We start from the raw sequence: 23,672 nt of genomic DNA on the forward strand, positions 1-23,672 counted from the left end.
CTCTACCTTGCCTGGACTATTGCAATGTTTCCCAGCAGACTTTCCTGCCTTGGCCTCATCAAGCATCCTCTACCAAATCTGTGCAGTCATCTTGTAAAATGTGACCCTGATCAGGCTTGAAAGATGCCCCAAGGATGACTTTTTTTTTTTTTTGAGACAGGGTCTCACTCTGTTGCCCAGGCTGGAGAGCAGTGATACAATCATGGCTCACTGCAGCGAACCTCCTTCCTCAGCCTCCCAGGTAGCTGGGACTAGAGGCACATGCCGCCACATCTGGCTAATTTTTTTTTTTTTTTTGTATTTTTTGTGGAGACAGGGTCTGTCTGTGTTGCCCAGGCTGGTCTTGAATACCTGGCCTCAAGTGATCCGCCCACCTTAGCCTCCCAAAGTGCTAGGATTACAGGCATGAACCACCATGCCCAGCCCTCCAAGAATAACTTTTTAAAAATAAACAATATCAAGCGTTGGTGAGGGTGTGGAGCAACTGGAATGCTCATACATTGCTGGTGTTGATGCAAAATGGTATAGACACTCTGGAAAATAGGTTGGCTGGGTTTTTTTTTTTAATAGAATTAAACTTAACCTTACTACAAGATTCAGGGCCTGGTATGGTGGCTCATGCCTGTAATCCCAGCACTTTGGGAGGCCAAGGCAAGGGGATCACTTTAGCCCAGGAGTTGGAGACCAGCCTAGGCAACATGGTGAAGCCCCGTCTCTACAAAAATTAGCCAGGTTTGGTGGCATCCAGCAATACTTGGGAGGATTGCTTGAGCTAGGGAGGTCAAGGATGAAGTGAGCTATGATTGCTCCAGTGTACTGCACTCCAGCCCGGGAGACAGAGTGAGATCCTATCTCCAAAAAAAAAAAAAAAAAAAAAAAAAAGACTCCTGGGTGTTTACCCAAGGGAAATAAAAACCTATGTTCAACTGAGAGTGACCCCTAATGTAAACTATCCACTATCCACTATCCACTATCCACTGTGGGTGATAATGATGTATCAGTGTCAGTTCATCAATTGTAACAGACTAGCTACTGTCATCCACTTGCATGTGGAGGATGTTGATTGTAGGGGAAGCTATACAAGTATGAAAGCAGCAGGTGTACAGGAAATCTCTGTACCTTCTGATCAATTTTGCTGTGCAACTAAGACTGTTCTAAAAAATAAAGTATAATGTAAAAAAAAAATTTAAACTAGGTTCACACAAAAACCTGTCATGCCCACAGAATGGGACAAATGCTCAGATGCTCAAGTCATTTATATAAAATGGCATAATATTTGCATATAGCCTGTGCACATCCTCCATACACTTTATTTATTTATTTATTTATTTATTTATTTATTTATTTTTATTTTATTTTTTTGAGATGGAGTCTCGCTCTGTCACCCACACTGGAGTGCAGTGGCGCAATCTCAGCCCACTGCAACCTCTGCCTCCTAGGTTCAAGCAATTCTCCTGCCTCAGCCTCCCTAGTAGCTGGGATTACAGGTGCACACCACCATGTCCAGCTAATTTTTATATTTTTAGTACAGACGGGGTTTTGCCATGTTGGCCAGGCTGGTCACAAACTCCTGACCTCAAGTGATCCAGCCCATCTTGGCCTCTCAAAGTGCTGGGATTACATGGGCTACCATGCCCGGCCCTCCATATACTTTAAATTATTTCTAAATTACTTATAATATCTAATGAAATATAAATGCTACATAAATAACTGTTATACATTTTTATTTGTATTCTTTTTATTGTGTATTATTTTTAATTTATTGGTTCCAGGTATTTTCACTCCGTGGTTTATTGAATCCATGGATAAGGAAACTGGATATGAAGGGCTAACTGTATTTGCAAATCATATATCTCATAAGGAACTACTATTCAGAATATATAAAGAACTCTTGGGGCCGGGCACAGTGGCTCACACCTGTAATCCCAGCACTTTGGGAGAACGAGGGGGGTGGATCACCTGAGGTCAGGAGTTAGAGACCAGCCTGGCCAACATAGTGAAACCCTGTCTCTACTAAAAATACAAAAAATTAGCCGGGCGTGGTGGTGGGCACCTGTAATCCCAGCTACTCGGGAGGCTGAGACAGCAAAATCGCTTGAACCCGGGAGAGGGAGGTTGCAGTGAGCTGAGATCGTGCCATTGCACTCCAGCCTGGGCAACAAGAGCGAGACTCTATCTCGAAAAAAAACAAAAAACAAAACCCACAATAAAAACTAAGAACTCTTACATCTCAAAACTAGAAAGACAACCCAAATAAAAACATTATGCCAATCAAGGTAACTTTTGCAAAAAAGAGAAAAGAAGAAAACGAAAACATGATGTTGAGTGAAAGAAGCTAGAGATGAATGGTCCCATATGGTGTGATTCTATTTACATGAAATGTGCACACCACCACGCCTGGCTAATTTTTTAATTTTTTGTAGAGACGGGGTCTCACCATGTTGTTCAGACTCGTCTCGAACTTCTGGGCTCAACTGATCTTCCCATCTCACCCACCTGAGTAGCTGGGACCACAGGCAGGTGCCACCACACCGGCTAATTTTTTGTATTTTTGTTGTTGTTGTTCCACTTGGGTAGATATCGAGGAGTAGGATTAATGGGTCATATTAAGTATATAAGAAACTTGCCAAACTTCTTCCTAAAGAAGCTGTACTAGTTTGCTTTCTCACCATCAGTGTTTGTAGGTTCTAGTTATTTCACATCTTCTCCAGCAGTTACTATTTTCAGTTTTTTATTTTTTTTTTTATTTTATTTATTTATTTATTTATTGAGACAGAGTCTTGCTCTGTCGCCCAGGCTGGAGTGAAGTGGCGCTATCTTGGCTCACTGCAAGCTCCGCCTCCCGGGTTCACGCCAGTCTCCTGCCTCAGCCTCCCAAGTAGCTGGGACTACAGGCACCCACCACCACACCCAGCTAATTTTTCATATTTTTAGTAGAGACAGGGTTTCACCGTGTTAGCCAGGATGGTCTCAATCTCCTGACCTCGTGACCCGCATTTTTTGTAATTTTTGTGGAGATGAGGTCTCAATATGTTGCTCAAGCTGTTCTCAAACTTTTGGGCTCAAGTGATCCTCTTGCCTTAGCCTCCCAAAGTGTTTGTACTGCACACCAGGCCAGGTGTAAGTCGGCCTGGCATAGAAAATTTACACCCAGCCTGGCATAGAAAAATTAATTTTGGCCAGGCGAGGTGGCTCATGCCTGTAATCCCAGTATTTTGGGAGGCCAAGGTGGGTGGATCACCTGAGGTCAGGAGTTCGAGACCAACCTGGCCAACACGGAGAAACCCTGTCTCTACTAAAAATATATAAATCAGCCAGGCATAGTGGCATACGCCTGTAATCCCAGCTACTTGGAAGGCTGAGGCAAGAGAATCGCTTGAACCCACGAGGCAGAGGCTGCAGTGAGCCGAGATCGTGCCGCTGAACTCCAGCCTGGGCCACAGAGCAAGAATCTGTCTCAAAAAAAAAAAAAAATTAATTCTATCTTTGTATGGATCAATTCCAGCTTCATTACAATAAGCCACAGGCAACAATACCCCTTGCAATATAGGAGATAGAACAGATTGTAATAATAAGAATGCTGCACATCACTAACCATCAGGGAAATGTAAATCAAGCCCACAATGAGATATCACCTCACAGCTGTCAAGATGGTGAGTAAAAACAACAACAGGCTGGATGCAGTGGCTCACGCCTGTAATCCCAGCACTCTGGGAGGCTGAGGCGGGCGGATCACAAGGTCAGGAGTTTGAGACCATCCTGGCTAACACGGTAAAACCCCATCTCTACTAAAAATACAAAAAATTAGCTGGGCGTGGTGGCATGCGCCTATAGTCCCAGCTACTCAGGAGGCTGAGGCAGGAGAATCGCTTGAACCCGGGAGGTGGAGGTTATGGTGAGCTGAGATAGCGCCACTGCACTCCAGCCTGGGTGACAGAGTGAGACTCTGCCTCAAAAAAACCAAACCAAAACAAAATAACAACAACAACAACAACAAAAGACAACAAGTGTTGTCAGGGGTGTGGAAAGATTGGAACACTTACATACTGTTGGTGGGAATGCAAAATGGTGTAGCTGCTATGGAAAACAGTATGAAGGTTCAAAAAAAATTAAAACTATTGGCCGGGCACTGTGGCTCACACCTGTATTCCTAGCACTTTGGGAAGCCAAGGCGGGTGGATCTCTTGATCTCAGGAGTTAAAGACCCGCATGGGCAACGTGATGAAACTTTGTCTCTACAAAAAATACAAAAACTAGCCGGATGTAGTGGCATGCTCTATGGTACCAGCTATTGGGAGGCTGAGGTGGGAGGATTGCTTGAGCCCAGGAGGTTGAGGCTGCAGTGAGTCGTGATTGTGCCACTGTACTCCAACCTGGGCAACAGACCCTGTCTCTAAAAAATGAAGAGGAAGAAGGCGGCAAATCACACGTTGTGTTCTTACCACAATGTCTTTGGGTTTTTTTTTTGTTTGCTTTTTGAGACGAAGTTTCGCTCTTGTCACCCAGGCTGGAGTGCAATAGCGTGAGCTCAGCTCACTGCAACCTCCACCTCCTGGGTTCAAGTGATTCTCCTGCCTCAGCCTCCTGAGTAGCTAAGATTACAGGTGCCCGCCACCACACTCAGCTAATTTTTATATTTTTAGTAGAGACGGGTTTCACCATGTCGATCAGGCTGGTCTTGAACTCCTGACCTCAGGTGATCCACCCGCCTCGGCTTCCCAAAATGCTGGTGTTACAGGCGTGAGCCACCTCGCCCAGGCTTTACCATTTTTTTTTTTGTTCAGCTTCCCAAAGTGTTGGGATTACAGGCATGAGCCACCACACCCAGCCTTTATCACAATTTTTTAATGTAGTTTAAATATGCAGCTACCACATCATCCAGTAATTACACTTTTGGGCAATCCCAAAGGAATGGAAACTTATGTTCGCATAAAAATCTGTAACAGATGTTTTATCTTAATAACCCCAAACTGGAAACAACCCACATGTGAATGCTTAAGTAAATAGATACGTCCACACCATAGAAAATTACTGGGGAATAGAAAAGACAGATATTACGACTTGGATGAACCTCTAGGGCATTATGCTGAGTGGAAAACAAACCAATCCTAGCAGGTTACACATTGTATGATTCCATTTATATCACATTCCTTTTTTTTTTTTTTTTTTTTTTTTTTTTTTGAGACGGAGTCTCACCCTGTCGCCCAGGCTGGAGTGCAGTGGCGCGATCTCAGCTCACTGCAAGCTCCACCTCCCAGGTTCACGCCATTCTCTTGCCTCAGCCTCCCGAGTAGCTGGGACTACAGGCGCCCGCCACCATGCCCGGCTATTTTTTTTGTATTTTTCTTAGTAGAGACGGGGTTTCAGCGTGTTAGCCAGGATGGTCTCAATCTCCTAACCTCGTGTTCCACCCACCTCAGCCTCCCAAAGTGCTGGGATTACAGGCATGAGCCACCGCGCCCGGCCAGCTATATCACATTCTTAAAATGAATGACAACATCAGAGAAATAGAGAACAGATCCTTGTTTGCCAGCTGTGCAGGAATGGGGGTGAGGGGATAAGTGTGTATGGCTACAAAAGAGCAACGAGGAATTTTTTTTTTTTTTAGAGACAGGGTCTCACTCTGTCGCCCAGGCTGGAGTGCAGCGGTGCGATCATAGCTCACTGCAGCCCCAAACTCTCTGGCTGAAGCGATCCTCCTGCCTCAGCCTCTTGAGTAGCTAGGACTACAAGCACCTGCCACCACATCCAGCTAACTTTTGTATTTTGGGGGGAGACTGGGTTTCACCATGTTGCCCAGGCTGGTGTTGAACTCCTTGGCTCAAGGGATCCGCCCACTTCAGACTCCCAAAGTGCAGGGATTACAGGCATGAGCCACCATGCCTGGCCTCTGTTTATTTCTTAAAACTGCATGTGAGCCTTCAATTATTTCAAATTAAAAGTTTAATTTAAAAAATTACTTCCCCTCCATTTAAACATACACATTTTGTTCCACATTTTAATACCTCCAAAATCAAGATGCATCTCGAAAGTACTGTTGGAGCATTCTCATTGCCTATACGTGCACACCCATTAAAAGCATCCGCTTCAAAACTCACAGAACGGAGGCAGTGGCTAAGGAAGAAAATCCCCTAGGATGTGAGGAATGGGGGTGTGGAATCCCATGCGCTTAGCTACATTCCTGAAGTGGGAGCTCACTCAGCGAGCTTGACATTATTGCAAAGCTGGCTAGAAAGTCAAGCCCCACCCTCACTTAATTCCTGTACAGATTCTTTCTTTTCCCTTTTCACTTTTTTTTTTTGGAGATGGAGTCTTGCTCTGTCGCCCAGGCTAGAGTACAGTAGTGCGATCTCGGCTTACTGCAACCTCCGCCTCCCAGGTTCAAGTGATTCTCCTGCCTCAGCCTCCCGAGTAGCTGGGATTACAGGAGCCTGCTACCACGCCTGGCTAATTTTTGTATTTTCAGTAGACACAGAGTTTCACCATGTTGGCCGGGCTGTTCTCCAACTCCTGACCTCAGGGGAACCACCCGCCTCAGCATCCCAAGGTGCTGGGATTACAGGATTACAGGCATGAGCCACCATGCCCAGCCTCTTTCTTTTCCTAATAAACTTTCAGTTTTGAAATAATTTTAAATTTACATTAAAATTGCAAGGATGGGCTGGGCGCAGTGGCTCATGCCTGTAATCCCTGCAGTTTGGGAGGCGAAGGCAGGCAGATCACTTGAGGTCAGGAGTTCGAGACCAGCGTGGCCAATATGGAGAAACCCCATTTCTACTAAAAATACAAAAAATTATCCATGCGTGGTGGTATGTGCCTGTAGTCCCAGCTTCTCAGGAGGCTGAGGCAGGAGAATCGCTTGAACCTGGGAGGCAGAGGTTATAGTGAGCCAAGATCGCGCCACTGCACTCCAGCCTGGATGACAGAGCAAGACTCCATCTCAAAAAAAAAAAAAAAAAAAAAAAAAAATAGCCAGATGTGGTGGCACATGCGTATAATCCCACCTACTGGAGAGGCTGAGGCAGGAGAATTGCTTGAACCTGGGAGGCGGAGGTTGCAGTGAGCCAAGATCGCACCACTGCACTCCAGCCTGGAGTGACAGAGTGAGACTCCGTTTCAATAAATAAATTAATTAATTAAATTGCAAGGATGATACAGAGAGCTCCCATAACCCTTTTGACCTGCTTCCTCTAATGGTTTTTTTGTTATTATTTGTTATTTGTTTTTGTTTTGTTTTGTTTTGTTTTTGAGATGTAGTCTCACTGTGTCACCCACGCTGGAGTGAAATAGCAAATGGCAAAATCTCGGCTCACTGCAACCTCTGCCTCCTGCGTTCAAGCGACTCTCCTGCCTCAGCCTACCCAGTAGCTGGGGCTACAGGTGTGCATCACCTCGCCCGGCTAATTTTTGTATTTTCAGTAGAGACGCAGTTTCATCATGTTGGCCAGGCTAGTCTCAAACTCCTGACTTCAAATGATCCACCCGCCTCGGCTCCCGAAGTGCTGGGATTACAGGTGTGAGCCACTGAGCCCGGCTCTAATGTTAACATCTTACACAACCACAGCACATTTAGCACTACTGAGAATTTAACATTAGCACATTACTATTTCTTCTTCTTTTGTTGTAGTTTTTTTTAATTTGTACTCAAGACTCAACGTAATCATTTTCTTTTCCCTTTTTTTTTGAGATAGAATCTTGCTCTATTGCCCAAGCTAGAGTGCATCAATCAAGATCCTAGATCACTGCACCCTCGAACACCCACACCCAGGCTCAAGTGATCCTCCTGCCTTAGCCTCCCGAGGAGCTGAGACCACAAGTGTGCCCCACCACATCCGGCTAATTTTTTTTCTTTTTCTTTTTTTTTGAGACGGAGTCTTGCTCTGTCGCCAGGGCGGAGTGCAGTGGCACGATCTCCGCTCACTGCAACCTCCGCCTCCCGGGTTCAAGTGATTCTCCGCCTCAAGCCTCCTGAGCAGCTGGAACTACAGGCTCGCGCCACCACGCCCGGCTAATTTTTTTATTTTTAGTAGAGGCGGGGTTTCACCATGTTGGCCAGGATGGTCTTGATCTCCTGACCTCGTGATCCGCCCGCCTCGGCCTCCCAAAGTTCTGGGATTACAGGTGTGAGCCACCGCGCCCGGCAAGAAGATCGCCTTTCTTTTGACACAAAAGTGCTGGTAGCCCCCATCCCCTGGTACCAGAAGCCCCTCTGCAGTCTTTTCCAGTTGTGGACGGATAACTAGGCAGTGACTTGCTGCCCCCTGCAGGTAGGACTGAGAAAGGCAGCCCCTGTGCCCTCCTTTTTCTTGTGTCCGGTAGGACGTTTGCTTCTCCTCCACCTCCTTTGCCTTCTCCCCACTACCCCACCCCCCGCCGCTAATTAAAAAAAAAAAAAAAGCCACCCTGGCACAATTTGGACAAAATCTATGAGAAATAAAATGTGCAAATGTGCATAACCTTGGACGTAGCAATTCCATTGGTTGCAAAAGTCAGCCAAGATTTGTGGGCACGGATTATGTTCATTCATTTATCTAGGGCAGTATTAGGGCTGTTTCTAATTTGTTGGCTATTACAAATAAATCTGCAGTGAACATTCATGTTCACAATTTTATATGGGTCTATACTTTCATTTCACTTGGGTTAAAACGTAGGAATCTAATTCTTTTGTCATAGTATAAGTGAATGCTTAATCTTTTAAAGAACTGTCAGACTGATTTCTAAACTGTTTATGCCATTTTACATTCACAACAGCAGCATGTTTGAGTTCCAGTTTCAACACATCTTCACAGACACTTGGTAGGCACAGTCTTTTTAAATTTTTCTCATAATAGTTTTTTTTTTTACTAGGTTTTTGATACAGAGGGAAATAGAGAAGAAACCAAAAATTCCCATAGTCCTCTGCTGACATTAAAAAGATATATGCAAAGGCCAGGCGCGGTGGCTCATGCCTGTAATCCCAGTACTTTGGGAGGCTGAGGCAGGCAGATCCCCTGAGGTCAGGAGTTCGAAACCAGCCTGGACAACATGGCAAAACCCCGTCTCTACTAAAAATACAAAAATTAGCAGGGCATGGTGGTGGGCGCCTGTAATCCCAGCTACTCAGGAGGCTGAAGCAGGAGAATCTCTTGAACCTGGGAGGTGGAAGTTGCAGTGAGCCGAAATCGTGCCACTGCATTCCAGCCTGGGCAACAGAGCGAGACTCTGTCTCAAAAAAAAAAAAAAGATAAATGCATGTACACATCCTATGTAAGAAAACCACACAGTGCTGAAAGGATGAAAAGAAAGAAAGAAAGGGCCAGAGGTGGTAGCTCACGCCTGTAATTCTAATGCTTCAGGAGGACTGCTTGAGGACAGGAGTTTGAGACCAACCTGGACAACACAGCAATACCCTATCTCTATTTTCTTTTTTTTTTTTTTTTGAGATGGAGTCTTTGTTGACCAGGCTGGAGTGCAGTAGTGCGATTTTGGCTCACTGCAACCTCCGCCTCCCGGGTTCAAGCGATTCTCCTGCCTCAGCCTACCAAGTAGCTGAGACTACAGGTGCATGCTACCATGCCCAGCTAATTTTTGTTTTTTGTTTTGTTTTTGTTTTTTTTTTAGTAGAGACAGGGTTTCGCCATGTTGGCCAAGCTGGTTTCCAACTCCTGACCTCACGTGAACCGCCTACCTTCGTCTCCCAAAGTGCTGATTTAAATATATATATACTTTTTTTTTTTTTTTTGAGATAGAGTCTCGCTCTGTCACCCAGGCTGGAGTGCAGTGGCCCGATCTCAGCTCACTGCAAGCTCTGCCTCCCGGGTTCACGCCATTATCCTGCCTCAGCCTCCTGAGTAGCTGGGACTACAGGTGCCTGCCACCACGCCCGGCTAATTTTTTCTATTTTTAGTAGAGACGGGGTTTCACCGTGTTAGCCAGGGTGGTCTCGATCTCCTGACCTCATGATCCAACGCCTCGGCCTCCCAAAGTGCTGGGATTACAGGCGTGAGCCACCGCGCCCGGCCATATACTTTTTTTTTTTTTTGAGATGGAGTCTCTCTCTGTCACCCAGGCTGGAGTGCAGTGGTGTGATTTCAGCTCACTGCAACCTCCGCCTCCTGGGTTCAAGCGATTCTCCTGCCTCAGCCTCCCGAGTAGCTGGGACTACCGCCACCACGCCCAGGTAATTTTTTGTATTTTTAGTAGAGACGGGGTTTCACCGTGTTAGCCAGAATGGTCTCCGTCTCCTGACCTCGTGATCCGCCCACCTCGGCCTCCCAAAGTGCTGGGATTACAGGCGTGAGCCACCGCGCCCGGCATAAAATAGATTTTTAATTGTTTTAACATACCACCAACCTTGTCACATGATATTGTCGTTTACCTAAAGCTGAGAAATTAATGAATACTGATTAGGTTTACAAAATTAGGTTCAGCTATCCAGTGAACGCTCAAAATATGGCAATAAAAGAGAACGGGGGTGGGGGGGCGTGGCTCAGGCCTGTGATCCCTGCGCTTTGGAAGGCTGAAGCCGGAGGATCACTTGAACCCACGAGTTCGAGACCAGCCTGGACAACACTGCGAGGCCCCATCTCGACAAAAAAATTTAAATGAAAATATTAGCCCCGCTCAGTGGCGCCCGTCTGTAGTCCCAGCTACTAGGGAGGCTGAGGCGGGAGGATCTCTTGAGCTCAGGAGTTCAAGGCTGCAGTGAGCTACGATCGCGCCACTCCACTCCAGCCTAGGTGACAGACCAAGATCGTGTCTCTAAAAAAGAAAAAAAAAATCAAGGAGAGAGAGTAGGTCACCCAAAAGTGCGCAAAACGCTCAAAAAGGGGTTGGGTTTCCAGCACCCTGTGTGAAGAATGAGAAACCGGAAGTGGGCGCCAAATTCGGAAGTGTGGCAGCAGATAGGAAGTGAAGGGAATTCATTCGCTTGGCTCTCTGTCCCGCCCACTACCCGGAAGTGTGGCCCAGGTCCAGAACGAAGGACGCATGCTCACTTTGTAGCTCAGCCAATCAAAGAGAAGCAAGGCGGGCATTCGGGCGGAAGTAGTGTTTGCAAACAGGAAGTGTGGCAATCCATCTACCGAACCACCGGAGAGTGTCATGGAGGCCTACGAGCAGGTCCAAAAGGGACCCCTGAAGCTGAAAGGCGTAGCAGAGCTGGGAGTGACCAAGCGGTGAGGACCGAGGGCCCGCGGGATTCCGTCTTCATTCCCCTTAGACCTTTTCTCGGGACCCCTGGCCCTGACCCTCCGACCCGCCCCCTCCTCATGTCTTTTTCCAGGAAGAAGAAAAAGAAGGACAAAGATAAAGCGAAACTCCTGGAAGCAATGGGAACGAGCAAAAAGAACGAGGAGGAGAAGCGGCGCGGCCTGGACAAGCGGACCCCGGCCCAGGCGGCCTTCGAGAAAATGCAGGAGAAGCGGGTGAGCAGAAGCAGAAGGCAGCGGGGAGGTTGGGAACACCTGGCGCCGGGAGACTCGAAATTGGGGTCAGAGCTGGGACGCTCCGAGGGCAGGGGAGCGGTCAGAGGAGACCTTAATTACGGGGAGAGGATGCTGTGAGTGAGTGAGAGAAGAGTCACCCTCTGCCGGGGGGAGCTCCAAGGATGAGAAGCCCCCGCTGGCCCTAGTAGGCAGCAGAGAGGGGAGAGCGAGAACTGGCGTTGAAAGAAGCCCAGAGCTGGAGATCTGGGTTTGGATTCCAGTGCTGTGGCTCATTTGCCCTGCGACACTAGGCCAGTGACTTTCTTATTTCCGTGCCTCAGTTTCCTCCTCTGTACGAGTCAGGATAGTACTTCTAAGAGAATTGGGAACTTGAGAGGAAGTCATGAAAGTAAAAGGCAGTGCATAAATGTTCAGTGGATGCCAGCTCTTGATATTAAATGGCCATGCTCGCCGTCGAAGTCACCACAAAGTTTGTTTCCAAGACAACTTTGTTTGGCAGATTCAAACGTGTTGTATTTTTTTAAAAATTGCTTATTTTTGGTGGGGTCAGAGCACTGCAGCCTCTGCCTCCCGGGTTCAAGCAATTCTGCCTCAGCCTCTCGAGTAGCTGGGATTGCAGGCGCCCGCCACCACACCCGGCTAATTTTGGTATTTTTCGTAGAGACGCGGTTTCACCATGTTGGCCAGGCTGATCTCGAACTCCTGATATCAAGTGATCCGCCCACCTCAGCCTCCTAAAGTGCTGGGATTACAGGCGTGAGCCACCGCACCCCGTCTCAGCTGTTGATATTGAATGGCCATGCCCATGACGACTTTGTTTGTATTGTATTTTAAGACTCGATAAATTATTTTTTCTTGATGTTAAACACAATAAATGTGTGCAGTGGAGAACAGAAGAGTTCATAGTAAGATAGATAAACTGGGTCCATTATGCTGGGGAGAGGGAATAATCAGTGTAGGTCAGTGATTCTCAACTGGGGGTAGTCTCCACCCCGCTAAACCCCCACCCCTAAGCACATGTGGCAATGTCTGGAAACATTTTTGGTTCTCAACTGGGTTGGGGTGGAGACTACTGGCAACAGTGGCTAGAGGCCAGGGATGACGCCACACACCCTGCGATACACAGGACAGCCCGCTGCAGCAAAGAATGATCCGGCTCCAAATGTCAGTAGCACCGAGGCTGAGAAACCCTAACCCTGGTCTAGGTGATTCTGTACGGTGACACTGGGGAAAATGGACACTGGGGACAATTAACTCCTTACTCCCAGATCTAATTCAGGCATACAGAAAACATGGATGCACCATCTCTGGCAAGACAGATCTGAGTTTGACTCTGCCTCTACCACAAATTAGTGGTGTGACTCTGGGCAAGCCAGTTACCTTTTACTTAAAGTAGCACTAAAGTCTACCTCACAGGGTTGTGGTAAGGATTTAACAAGTCAGACGGGCGGATCACAAACTCAGGAGTTCAAGACCAGCCTGGCCAACATGGTGAAACCCTGTGTCTACTAAAAATACAAAAATCAGCCGGGCGTGGTGGCGCATGCCTGTAATCCCAGCTACTTGGGAGACTGAGGCAGGAGAATTGCTTGAACCAGTACCCGGGAGGCAGAGGTTGCAGTGAGCTGAGATCATGTCACTGCACTCCAGGCTGGCAACAGAGTGAAACTCCGTCTCGCTCTGTCACCGAGGCTGGAATGAAGTGGCTCGATCTCGGCTCACTGCAACCTCCGCCTCCTGGGTTCAAGTGACTCGCCTGCCTCAGCCTCCTGAGTAGCTGGGATTACAGGTGCCTGCCACCACGCCCATCTAATTTTTTTGTATTTTTAGTAGAGACAGGGTTTCACCCTGTTAGCCAGGCTGTTCTTGAACCCCTGACCTCAGGTGATCCACCTGCCTCAGCCTCCCAAAGTGCTGGGATTAAAGGTGTGAGCCACCACGCCCGGCCTTTTTTTAATTTTTTGAAACAGCCTCGCTCTGTTGCCCAGGCTGGAGTGCATTGGTACGATCTCAGCTCACTGCAACCTCTGCCTCCTGGGTTCAAGCGATTCTCCTGCCTTAGTCTCCTGAGTAGCTGGGACTACAGGTGCCCACCACCATGCCCAGCTAATTTTTGTATTTTTAGTAGAGACGGGGTTTCACCATGTTGGCCAGGCTGGTCTCGCTCTTCTGACCTCAAGCGATTCACCCGCCTTGGCCTCCCAAAGTGCTGGGATTACAGGCATGAACCATCATGCCTGGCCAAGTGAATGCATTTCTTTTCCTTCTAACTCTGAGGCTGTAGTCAGAGGCAGGGCTGAGATTTTATTGCTGGAGCCAGAATGAGAGACTTATGCAGCTATCAAGAGACTAATAACGGGAGCTCGGAGTAGAGCAGTTGTGATGGAGCTAGTGGAAGGTAACAGGTTTGGAATAGGTTTTCAAGGATGAATTCAGGGTTAGCTGTTGGGTTGGATATAAGCTGGGAAAGAAAGAAGAGTCAAGGATGACCAAGATTTTGGGCTGGGCAGTTTGATGAATGAAGGTGCTGTTTACTGGGGTGGGAAGGATTGCAGGTAAAGCAGGTTTTCTGGAGCGGGAGTCGAGCGGGGGGAACCAAAGCTATAGTTTTAAAGAAGGTAAATGCAGTGCCCCAGTAGAAATCCAAGTGGAGTCAGCCAGGCACAGTGGCTCATGCCTGTAATCCCAACATTTTGGGAGGCCGATGTGGGAAGATCACTTGAGCCCAGGAGTTCAAGACTAGCCTGGGCAACATAGCGATACCCCGTCTCTGCAAAAACTAAAATAGTAGCTGGGTGTCACGCCTGTGGGCAGAGCCCAGCCAGGTGCCTGGCATTGTGTGGCAGCTGGACAAGTCAGTGTGGCTTCTCGCAAGGAGACACAGGCTTCGGCTGGGCTCACAGCAGCAGGAAGAGGGACAGAGATGGGCAGGGCGCTCGCCTTAGAGGGAGAATCAGCCAGGTGAGGGCTGACTGGACACAGAAGGAGGTGAGGAGGGAATGAAGGAGAAGAGGGAGGACAGAGAGGAGCAGCCAGATGGCCGCTACCAATAATAGCTCATGATGCTCTGGGTTGACTGGGCTCAGTGGGGTCTGACCTCACTTGGAGTCTGGTGTGGTCAGATGGCAGCTGGGCCTGGAGTCTCTGAAGGTGCAGCTGGGCTGGAGCATCTAAGATGGCTTTGCCACCATATAGCTGGTGCCTCAGTGCTTTTTTTTTGAGACAGTCTCATTCTGTTGCCCAGGCTGGAGTGCAATGGCACGGTCTCAGCTCACTGTAACCTCCACCTCCCAGGTTCACACTATTCTCCTGCCTCAGCCTCCCAAGTATCCGGGACTACAGGCGCACACCACCACACCTGGCTAATTTTTGTATTTTTAGTAGCCATGTTGGCCAGGCTGGTCTCAAACTCCTGACCTCAAGTGATCCTCCCACCTCGGCCTCCCAAAGTGCTGAGATTACAGACATGAGCCGCCATGCCCCACCTGTCAGTGCTTCTTTCGTGGCCACTTCCTTCATGTCATCTCATCTTCCAGGTCCTTTCTTTCCAGCAGGGCCATCAGACTTCCTGCACAGCAACTGGCTTCCAAGGGCACAAAGCTAACGCTGCCAGGTCTTACGCATGGACCCAGAACTGGTACTGTGTTCCTTTGAGTTAACTGAGTCCACGGCCAGGTCAGAGTCAGTGCGGCATGGGGACTGCACGAGGGATGAATCATAGGCAGCACAGTTATAGGGGCACCAAAGACTGGGCCACAGTCACCCAGCCAGAAAGTGTGGAGCCAGGTGTGGCCTCAGATCTGTCTGGCTTTATATCCCACACTCCAGCTCTTTTTTTTTTTTTTTTTTTTTTTTTTTGACAGGGTCCGTCTCACTCTGTCACCCAGGCTGGAGTGCATTGGTGCGATCATAGCTCGCTGCAGCCTCAACCTCCTGGGTCAAGCAGTCCTCTCACCCCATCCTCTTGAGTAGCTGGGACCACAGGCATGTGCCACCAAAATCACCTGATTTTTTTGTAGAGTTGGGGTCTCCTTATGTTGCCCAGACTAGTCTTGAACTCCTGGGCTCAAGCTATCCTCCTGCCTTAGCCTCCCAAAGTGCTGGGATTACAGGCATGAGCCACCGCGCCCAGCCCACACTACCAGCTGCTACCAGATACTGACCTTTCCAGGCGTCATTGAGTGTTTGAAGTGAGGATTGGAGCAGGTCATGGTGCAGGAGGCATATTTCAGAATAACCCTGGGGATGGTCGTGGTCTTGTAGCCCTAACATCGGATGGGAAGTGTCACTTGAGCAGCTGCTCTGTGTCGGGCCCTTTACCGCTCTCTTTCTCAACATTCCTGAAACCCACTCTGGGACTTTGTTTTCCTCCAAACTGGGAGTGCTAACAGCCACCTCAGGATGCAGGAAGCATGCCGACAGCTCCCAGCAGAGTCTGCTCATGGGTACGCGCTCAGGCATGGCTGGTTCATTTCCTGCCACTCACGAAGCTGGCAAGTGACCTGGGTTCCCTGTTGGACCAGCTTGGGTGGAGTTGAGGGAGGGGGACAAGGCACACAGCCTGAAACCTCCAGCTGTTCTAAATGTGAGAGCCAGTCTGGCCAGGGCTCCATCTTCCACCCCATGCCAGCCTGGGCCGTGTTGAGCCTGTAAACTCACCTCCATGTCTCTTCTTTCTCCAGCAAATGGAAAGGATCCTAAAGAAAGCATCCAAAACCCACAAGCAGAGAGTGGAGGTGAGTCGCCGTGTCCAGTGGGGGAGACTGAGCCATTCAGGGTCCCCGCTGGGCCCAGAGGCTGTCAGCTGGCAGAGGGAGCTGTTGGCATGTTGACGAGAAGGGAAGTTTACCTAACAGAAGTGACACTTCCCCAGGGTTATTCAAAGGGGAGCCCAGGGTTCAGGAGTCTGTAAGACCTGGCAGGGTGAGTTTGAGAGGACGGGCTCAGGAGAGAGAGGATGTGGGAGAGGTGGGGCTGGGCAGTGCCACTTCTCTCCAGTACCCCGCTTGGGTCTGCGCTGACACCAGCCTTCTACTCCGCCTTCCCAGGACTTCAACAGACACCTGGACACACTCACGGAGCATTACGACATTCCCAAAGTCAGCTGGACGAAGTAGCCGCCTGCGCCCAGTATGGAGCAGCATCAAGGGTTCGCAAAAGGCCACATTGGGGTTGTGTGTGTTTCCTGTTATATTCTAGAAACATGGCTTTACATACACCCTTGCATCTTCTGCTACAGACTGCTTTTCGAAGCTGTGTACCCTCATTCTGGAACTTGATTAAAGTAAGATTGTCCTTGTACTCAGCTTAGGCTTCTTGGCAACATACAGAAGATACACCCTTTTCGTTTGGATGGAAAGTTTCCAAGTTTATCCAGAGGTAAAGCCCATTGTGTGTCTGTGTCACGTAAAAATGTTTTCACCCCTGAGTTGCATGCAACGCTCTGAGGCCAGCCAGCTGTCTTCTCCTGGATGAGACAGACTCCAGAGGATAAGGAGCTACGCCATGGTGGCCTGCAGTATGCAGAGCCCCGCAGGACCCAGTGTAGGCGCCCTTCCAAGCTTCCTCTAGCTTTGGGCCTGTGCTGTCCCCTGCAGGCCCCAGGGAAGCCACCTGCAACTCTGTGGCCTTCAGACTTCCTCCTCAGCCACCTGAGATAGCGTAGCCTGGGTAATGGAACAGCCACCTAAGGCAAGAATGGAACGGACACACCTTGCTCCTTTCTGAGCCTGTTTCCCAAAACCCCCTTTCCAGGTGCTTCTAATGGGTGTTGCCACAGCAGACATTGCTAATGCATCACAGCATTCTTTGAAATGGAACCCAGACACAGCCTGCCTCTCAATCCTCAGCTGGGGGCTCCTAGCAGCCTCTTGTATTTACTCAGAGTTGACACATCACACGGATCCTGTTTGGCATTCCTACCTTCCGGACACCTCAAGGGTGACAGGACCAGGGCAGAGCCCCAGTACAAACAGACAAGGCTGCAGTCAAATGGGAGGGTCCAGGTGTCCGGGTTGGAGGGCTGGGATCTTGTAGGGCCTGTGCATCCTGGTTGGGGATCAAACCACATCTGTTATTGGGAGAAACGATCTCTGTTGACATAGATATTGAAAGAATAATGAAGGCAGAAGAGAAAAACCAAGTGTGGAATTTGGGGTTGTCCTGTGTAAATTACACAATAAAGCAAAAGCCAGTTATTACAAGTCTGAATGTCTTCTTTTTTTTTTCCCAGACAGAGTCTCACTCTCTTGCCCAGGCTGGAGTGCAGTGGCGTAATCTTGGCTCACTGCAACCTCCACTTGCCAGGTTCAAGTGATTATCCTGCCTCAGCCTCCCAAGTAGCTGGGACTACAAGCAACCGTGACTATGCCTGGCTAATTTTTGTATTTTTAGTTAGAAACGGGATTTCTCCACATTGGCCAGGCTGGTCTCAAACTCCTGACCTCAAGTGATCTGCCCGCCTTAGCCTTCCGAAGTGCTGAGTGTCCTCTTATAGGCTGTTTGTCACCAAAATGTCTTTTGGATTTGTGGCATGGAAAAATATTCGTACTGGAAAACGGCAACTCAGGTGGAAAAATTTTGATGGCACATCTGTTCCCTCCTATGGGTCACACCTAAGAGAGATGACACACACTGTCATTAGCAGTGGCTTTTGCCAGTGATTCTCCCATGGCCTGGTGGAAAGACGGTTTCAGACCTTTTCCATCCACAATCTAGCAGCAGGAGTCTGCATTATGTACTACTGTGGAAACCCTTTATTAGTATAGTGGAAAGGTAGTTATTTCAGTTCTTCCCCTGCATAACAAAAGGCTCCAAAAGGCAGTGGCTTAAAACAACAAAAATGTATTTTTATTTTATTTTTTTCAGATGGAGTCTTGCTCTGTTGCCCAGGCTGCAGTGCAATGACGCGATCTCGGCTCACTGCAACCTCCACCTCCCAGGTTCAAGCAATTCTCCTGCCCCAGCCTCCCAAGTAGCTAGGATTACAGGTGTGCACCACCACGCCTGGCTAATTTTTGTATTTTCAGTAGCAACGGGGTTTCACCATTTTGGCCAGGATGGTTTCGATCTCTTGACCTCATGATCCACCCGCCTCGGCCTCCCAAAGTGCTAGGATTATAGGTGTGAGCCACCACGCCCAGCCAAAAATTTATTTATCACACCCCTGTGGGTTGACTGTGCTTGGCTGGAGGATTCTGTTCCATGGAGTGTGGTTCAGTTCACTCGTTTAGTTGTGTTGGCTTTCCTGGGGCCAGAAAGTCCAGGGTGGCATTTCACCCTCCAGGATGTCCCTCCACATAGCCTATTTCTTTATTATTATTGTTGTTATTATTTATTTATTTATTTATTTTGAGACAGAGTCTCGCTGTGTCGCCCAGGCTGGAGTGCAGTGGTGCGACCTCAGCTCACTGCAACTTCCGCCTCCCTGGTTCAAGTGACTCCTGCCTCAGCCTCCTGAGTAGCTGGAATTGCAGGCACCCACCACCACGCCCGGCTAATTTTTGTATGTTAGTAAAGACACGGTTTTACCATGTTGGCCAGGCTGGTCTCAAACTCCTGACCTCAAGTGAGTCACCCGCCTCGGCCTCCCAAAGTGCTGGAATTACAGACATCAGCCACTGCACCTGGCCTACATAGCCTATTTCAGTGGCCAAAACAAGCTACGTAGCCAAACCCGGAGTCTGGCAGGGAACTCCACAAGGGCATGAACACTAGGAGGTGTGGTTTACTCGGATCCAATACCTTAACAGTCCACCACCGCTGTCCTCAAATTTACATTAGAATCACCTGGGGAGCATTAAAAACCGCCAAGGCCTAGTGCCAGGCACAGTGGTACGTATGCAAATGTAATCCCAGCTGCTCAGGAGGCTGAGGCCGGAGGGTTGCCTGAGCCCAGGAGTTCAAAGCAAGCCTGGAGAACAGAGATTCTTATTGTGTGTGTGGGGTGTTATGGCAGGCCAGGTCTCACTAATGCAGGCCTCCAGCCTTGGTAATGACTGTTTCAGTACTGACTGACTGGTTACTTTTTTTTTTTCTTGGAGATGGCATTTCGCTTTTGTCCCCCAGGCTGGAGTGCATTGGTGCGATCTCGGCTCACTGCAACTCTGCCTCCCGGGTTCAAGCAATTCTCCTGTCTCTCAGCCTCTGGAGTAGCTGGGATAACAGGCATGCACCACCATGCCCAGCTAATTTTTGTATTTCTAGTAAAGACAGGGTTTCAGTATGTTGGCCAGGCTGGTCTCAAACTCCTGACCTCAGGTGATCCACCTGCCTCAGCCTCCCAAAGTGCTGAGATTACAGGCGTGAACCACCATGCCCAGCCGAGAGAGGCTTTTGATGCTAATTGCCCAGTGATTAAGCTCTGGAAGGAATCTGATGACATGTCAGGGCTGGTTTTTTATTTTTATTTTTTATTTATTATTATTTTTTTTGAGATGGGGTCTCATTCTGTTGCCCAGGCTGGAGGGCAATGGTGTGATCATGGCTCACTGCAGCTTTGACCTCCCAGGCTCAAGTGATCCTCCCACCTCAACCTCCTGAGTAGCTGGGATCACAACTGCACATCACCATACCCAGCTGATTTATTTATTTCTTTGTAGAGACAGGGTCTCCTTGTGTTGCCCAGGTCTTAAACTACTGGCCTCAACCTCAAGTGATCCTCCTGCCTCGGCCTCCCAAAGTGTTGGGATTGTGGGCGTAAGCCACCAGGCCCGGCCACAACTGTGACTTTCTACTGCTAAGGAAGAACATCAGGGTCTGTACAGCAAGAGTTAACAGAAATAGACGCGATATGTAACAAACCCTATTGGACCTAGTCTCCTATTTTGCCCAATTTATTGTAATGTTTTAGAGATTGTTATGTTTACTCTGTTGCCCAGGCTGGAGTACAGTGATGCCACTATAGCTCACTGCAGCCTTGACAACCTCCCAGGTTCAAGTGATTCTCCTGTTTCAGCCTCCCAAGTAGCTGGGACTACAAGTGTGTGCCACCACGCTCAGCTAATTTTTGTATTTTTTGTAGAGATGGGGTTTCATCATGTTCCCCAGGCTAGTCTGAAACTCCTGGGCTCAAGCGATCCTCCTGTCTCTGTCTTCCAAAGTGCTTGGATTACAGGCATGAGCCATAGCACCAAGCAACTTTTTTTTTTTTTGATACTCAGTCTCAAAAAAATAAAATAAGAAAGATCATACCTATTATGATACACCAGGGTTTCTCAAATTTTGTTTCCTATTAGTATCACCTGGGGAGCTTGGAAAAAATCCCAATAACCAGGCTGGGTGCAGTGGCTCATGCCTTTAATCTCAGCACTTTGGGAGGCCAAGGCGAGCAGATCACTTGAGCCGAGGTGTTTGAGACCAGCCTGGGCAACATGGGGAAACCCCATCTGTATAAAAATGGCAAAATTAAGCCTGGCCAACATGGTGAAACCCCATCTTTACTAAAAATGCAAAAAATGATCCGGGCCTGGTGGCACACATCTGTAGTCCCAGCTACTCAGGAGGCTGAGGTGGGAGGACCGCTTGAACCCAGCAGGCAGAGGTTGCAATGAGCTGCTGAGATTGCGCCACTGCATTCCGGCCTGGGTGACACAGCTAGACCCTGTTTCAAAAAAAAAAGCAAAATTAGCTGGCCTTGATGGTGTGCATCTGTAGTCCCAGCTGAGCCAAGGAGGCGGAGGTTGCAGTGAGCCGAGATTGCAAGATTGCAACAGTGCGCTCCAGCCTGGTGACAGGATAAAACCCTGCCTCAAAAATAAAAAAAAAAAAAGAAAAGAAGGCCAGGCGCAGTGGCTCACATCCCAGCACTTTGGAAGGCTTAGGCGGGCGCCTCACAAGGTCAAGAGATCAAGACCATCCTGGCCAACATGGTGAAACCCCATCTCTACTAAAAATACAAAAATCAGCTGGGCGTGGTGGCGGGCGCCTGTAGTCCCAGCTACTTGGGAGGCTGAGGCAGGAGAATCGCTTGAACCTGGGAGGCAGAGGTTGCAGTAAGCCGAGATCGTGTCACTGCACGCCAACCTGGTGACAGAGTGAGACTCTTGTCTCAAAATTTAAAAAAAATTTAAAAAAAGAAAAATCCCAATAACCAAACCCTGGCCCAGACCAATTAAAACAGAATCTCTATACATGGGTTTCAGGCCTCAGTGGTTCTTACTGTGTGTGTTGTATTGGGGGGACTTTTGAGACCCCCACTCCTAACCTGTTCCCAGACCAAACTGAGGGTTGGGCTTCTATTTCTCACACCCCAATAATGAGACACAGATGAACTAAGGAGGAAGAGAGTTTTTATTTCTGTAACTGGTTACAGGGTTCTGGAAAATATCACCAGACCAACTCAAAATTACAAAGTCTTCCAGAGCTCATATACCTTCTAAGCTATATGTCTGCGTGTAAGTGTGCATTCATCTAAAGACGTAAGTAAGTTATTATAGTCTTTTTTTTTTTTTTTTTTGAGACGGAGTCTTGCTCTGTCGCCCAGGCTGGAGTGCAGTGGCGCAATCTCGGCTCACTGCAAGCTCCGCCTCCCGGGTTCACGCCATTCTCCTGCCTCAGCCTCTCCGAGTAGCTGGGACTACAGGTGCCCGCCACCACGCCCGGCTAATTTTTTTGTATTTTTAGTAGAGACGGGGTTTCACCGTGGTCTCGATCTCCTGACCTCGTGATCCGCCCGCCTCGGCCTCCCAAAGTGCTGGGATTACAAGCGTGAGCCACCGCACCTGGCCCATGTTATTATAGTCTTTTAACCTATAACTAAGATCTGAGTCCTGAAGACCTTCCTCTGGAGCCTCAGTAAATTTACTTAATCTAAGTGGGTCCAGGTGCTGGAGTGATTACCCTTATCTTGTCTCCTGCTAAATCATGGAGGTTTGGGGGGGTTCCTTCAAACCCCAATAAACTTGCTTGTGGAGGCCTGAGGAGTTTCTTCAGACTGCCAATAAAGCTTGTTTAATCCTGAAAGGGTCATGTTAAGAATTCCTTCGTTATCTTGTCATGCTTCAAGGCCCAGGAAAGGCCTAGGCACAACTCTGGGTGGGCTTTTGTTACATCCCAGCCTTTGTATAAGGCACTGGCTCTCTTATCTTTTAATATTTAACTTAACCCTTGTAATCCCAGCACTTTGGGAGGCTGAGGTGGGTGGATCACCTGAGGTCAGGAGTTTGAGACAAGCCTGGCCAACATGGTGAAACCACGTCTCTACTAAAAATACAAAAATTAGCCGGGCGTGGTGGCACGTGCCTGTAATCCCAGCCACTTGAGAGGCTGAGAGGCAGGAGAATCGCTTGAACCCGGGAGGCAGAGGTTGCAGTGAGCCGAGATCGTGCCATTGCACTCCAGCCTGGGTTGACACAGTGAAACTCCGTCTCAAAAAAAAAAAAAAAAAAAAAGCGAAAAACAAAAACCCTCTCTTGGCTGCTTGCTCTGTGCCTTGTGCAAGAATCCTTCCAGCCCAGGAGTCACTTAGCAGTCTTCAAACATTCTAGTTTGCTTCTCTAGAGTTTCGGTCACATTTCTTTCCTAAGCAAAGACTATATAATTACCGAGTTGCAAAAATCATCTTTCCAAACGCCAAAACGGAGATAAGAGAGAAAATAAAAGATGTGAGAGGCAGGCATCCTGGGTAAATCACTCTGGTATTGCAGGGTTGGGATCCCCAGGGTACTATGATGGCTGGCTGGAACAGAATGCAGGCATTTCTCCAAAGCCCAAGAATTCATAAAAGCAAATTAGATATGACTCAATGGATTTATGAAGGGCCACCAGTTGCATTACCGATTACTAACTTTGCAGAAATGAAACACGGTACGTTGGGACAAGGTTCGGTGAGGCTGGTTTTCATAACATTCCAGGCAATAAACAGGCACGCTCATTCACTGATAAATGTTGACAATGACAGGTGGTGACTGTTGATAAGGTTTGATTGCCATTCAGAAAGTTTGACCTTTTTCCAAGTAACCACGGCCTTACCTCTCTCTTTTGAGCTTATCACAATTGGTGACTGTACACTTGTTTCATAGACTTCCCCAACAGACTGTGAGCTCCACAGGGCTGGGCCCCAGGTCGGCTCTCTCGCCTAACTCGGCCCACGGGAGGCCGTTTCCAGCTGCTCTGGCTCCATAGCTCAGCCTGGCAGCCGCCACTTGGTGCCCCGATTTGGTCGGCCCCGCCCCACCGGGCCTTACTTCCGGGATGCTTCAGGCAGGAGCAAGAAACATGGTCACATACGACGTAATGCGCCTGCGC

At 48.5% G+C, this 23,672-nt stretch overlaps 1 protein-coding gene across 3 annotated transcripts; it reads left to right on the top strand.

The window, feature by feature from the left end:
• Positions 1–10,974: 10,974 nt before the first annotated feature.
• On the top strand, positions 10,975–17,629 carry FAM32A (family with sequence similarity 32 member A). Of its 3 annotated transcripts, none has more exons than XM_055239201.2 (5): positions 11,033–11,156; positions 11,264–11,405; positions 14,978–15,063; positions 16,109–16,162; positions 16,475–17,629. In XM_055239201.2, exons 1-4 carry the CDS (start codon positions 11,083–11,085, stop codon positions 16,125–16,127), a joined length of 321 nt encoding a protein of 106 aa, XP_055095176.1. In that variant the 5' UTR covers positions 11,033–11,082; the 3' UTR covers positions 16,128–16,162; positions 16,475–17,629. The 3 variants fall into 3 exon arrangements, with proteins under 3 accessions (XP_055095175.1, XP_055095176.1, XP_063472561.1); XM_063616491.1 differs by having other exon boundaries at positions 14,981–15,063; XM_055239200.2 differs by lacking the exon at positions 14,978–15,063 and having other exon boundaries at positions 10,975–11,156.
• Positions 17,630–23,672: the final 6,043 nt, after the last annotated feature.

The sequence above is a fragment of the Symphalangus syndactylus genome, chromosome 13 (assembly GCF_028878055.3).
Source record: "Symphalangus syndactylus isolate Jambi chromosome 13, NHGRI_mSymSyn1-v2.1_pri, whole genome shotgun sequence".
Taxonomy (NCBI): Eukaryota; Metazoa; Chordata; class Mammalia; order Primates; family Hylobatidae; genus Symphalangus; species Symphalangus syndactylus.

Coding starts and splice junctions, on each gene's coding strand:
- FAM32A (XM_055239200.2), top strand. CDS start 11,083: ATGGAGGCCTACGAGCAGGTCCAAAAGGGACCCCTGAAGCTGAAAGGC. Junction 11,157..11,263: donor GAGCTGGGAGTGACCAAGCG/GTGAGGACCGAG, acceptor GTCTTTTTCCAG/GAAGAAGAAAAAGAAGGACA. Junction 16,163..16,474: donor CCCACAAGCAGAGAGTGGAG/GTGAGTCGCCGT, acceptor CCGCCTTCCCAG/GACTTCAACAGACACCTGGA.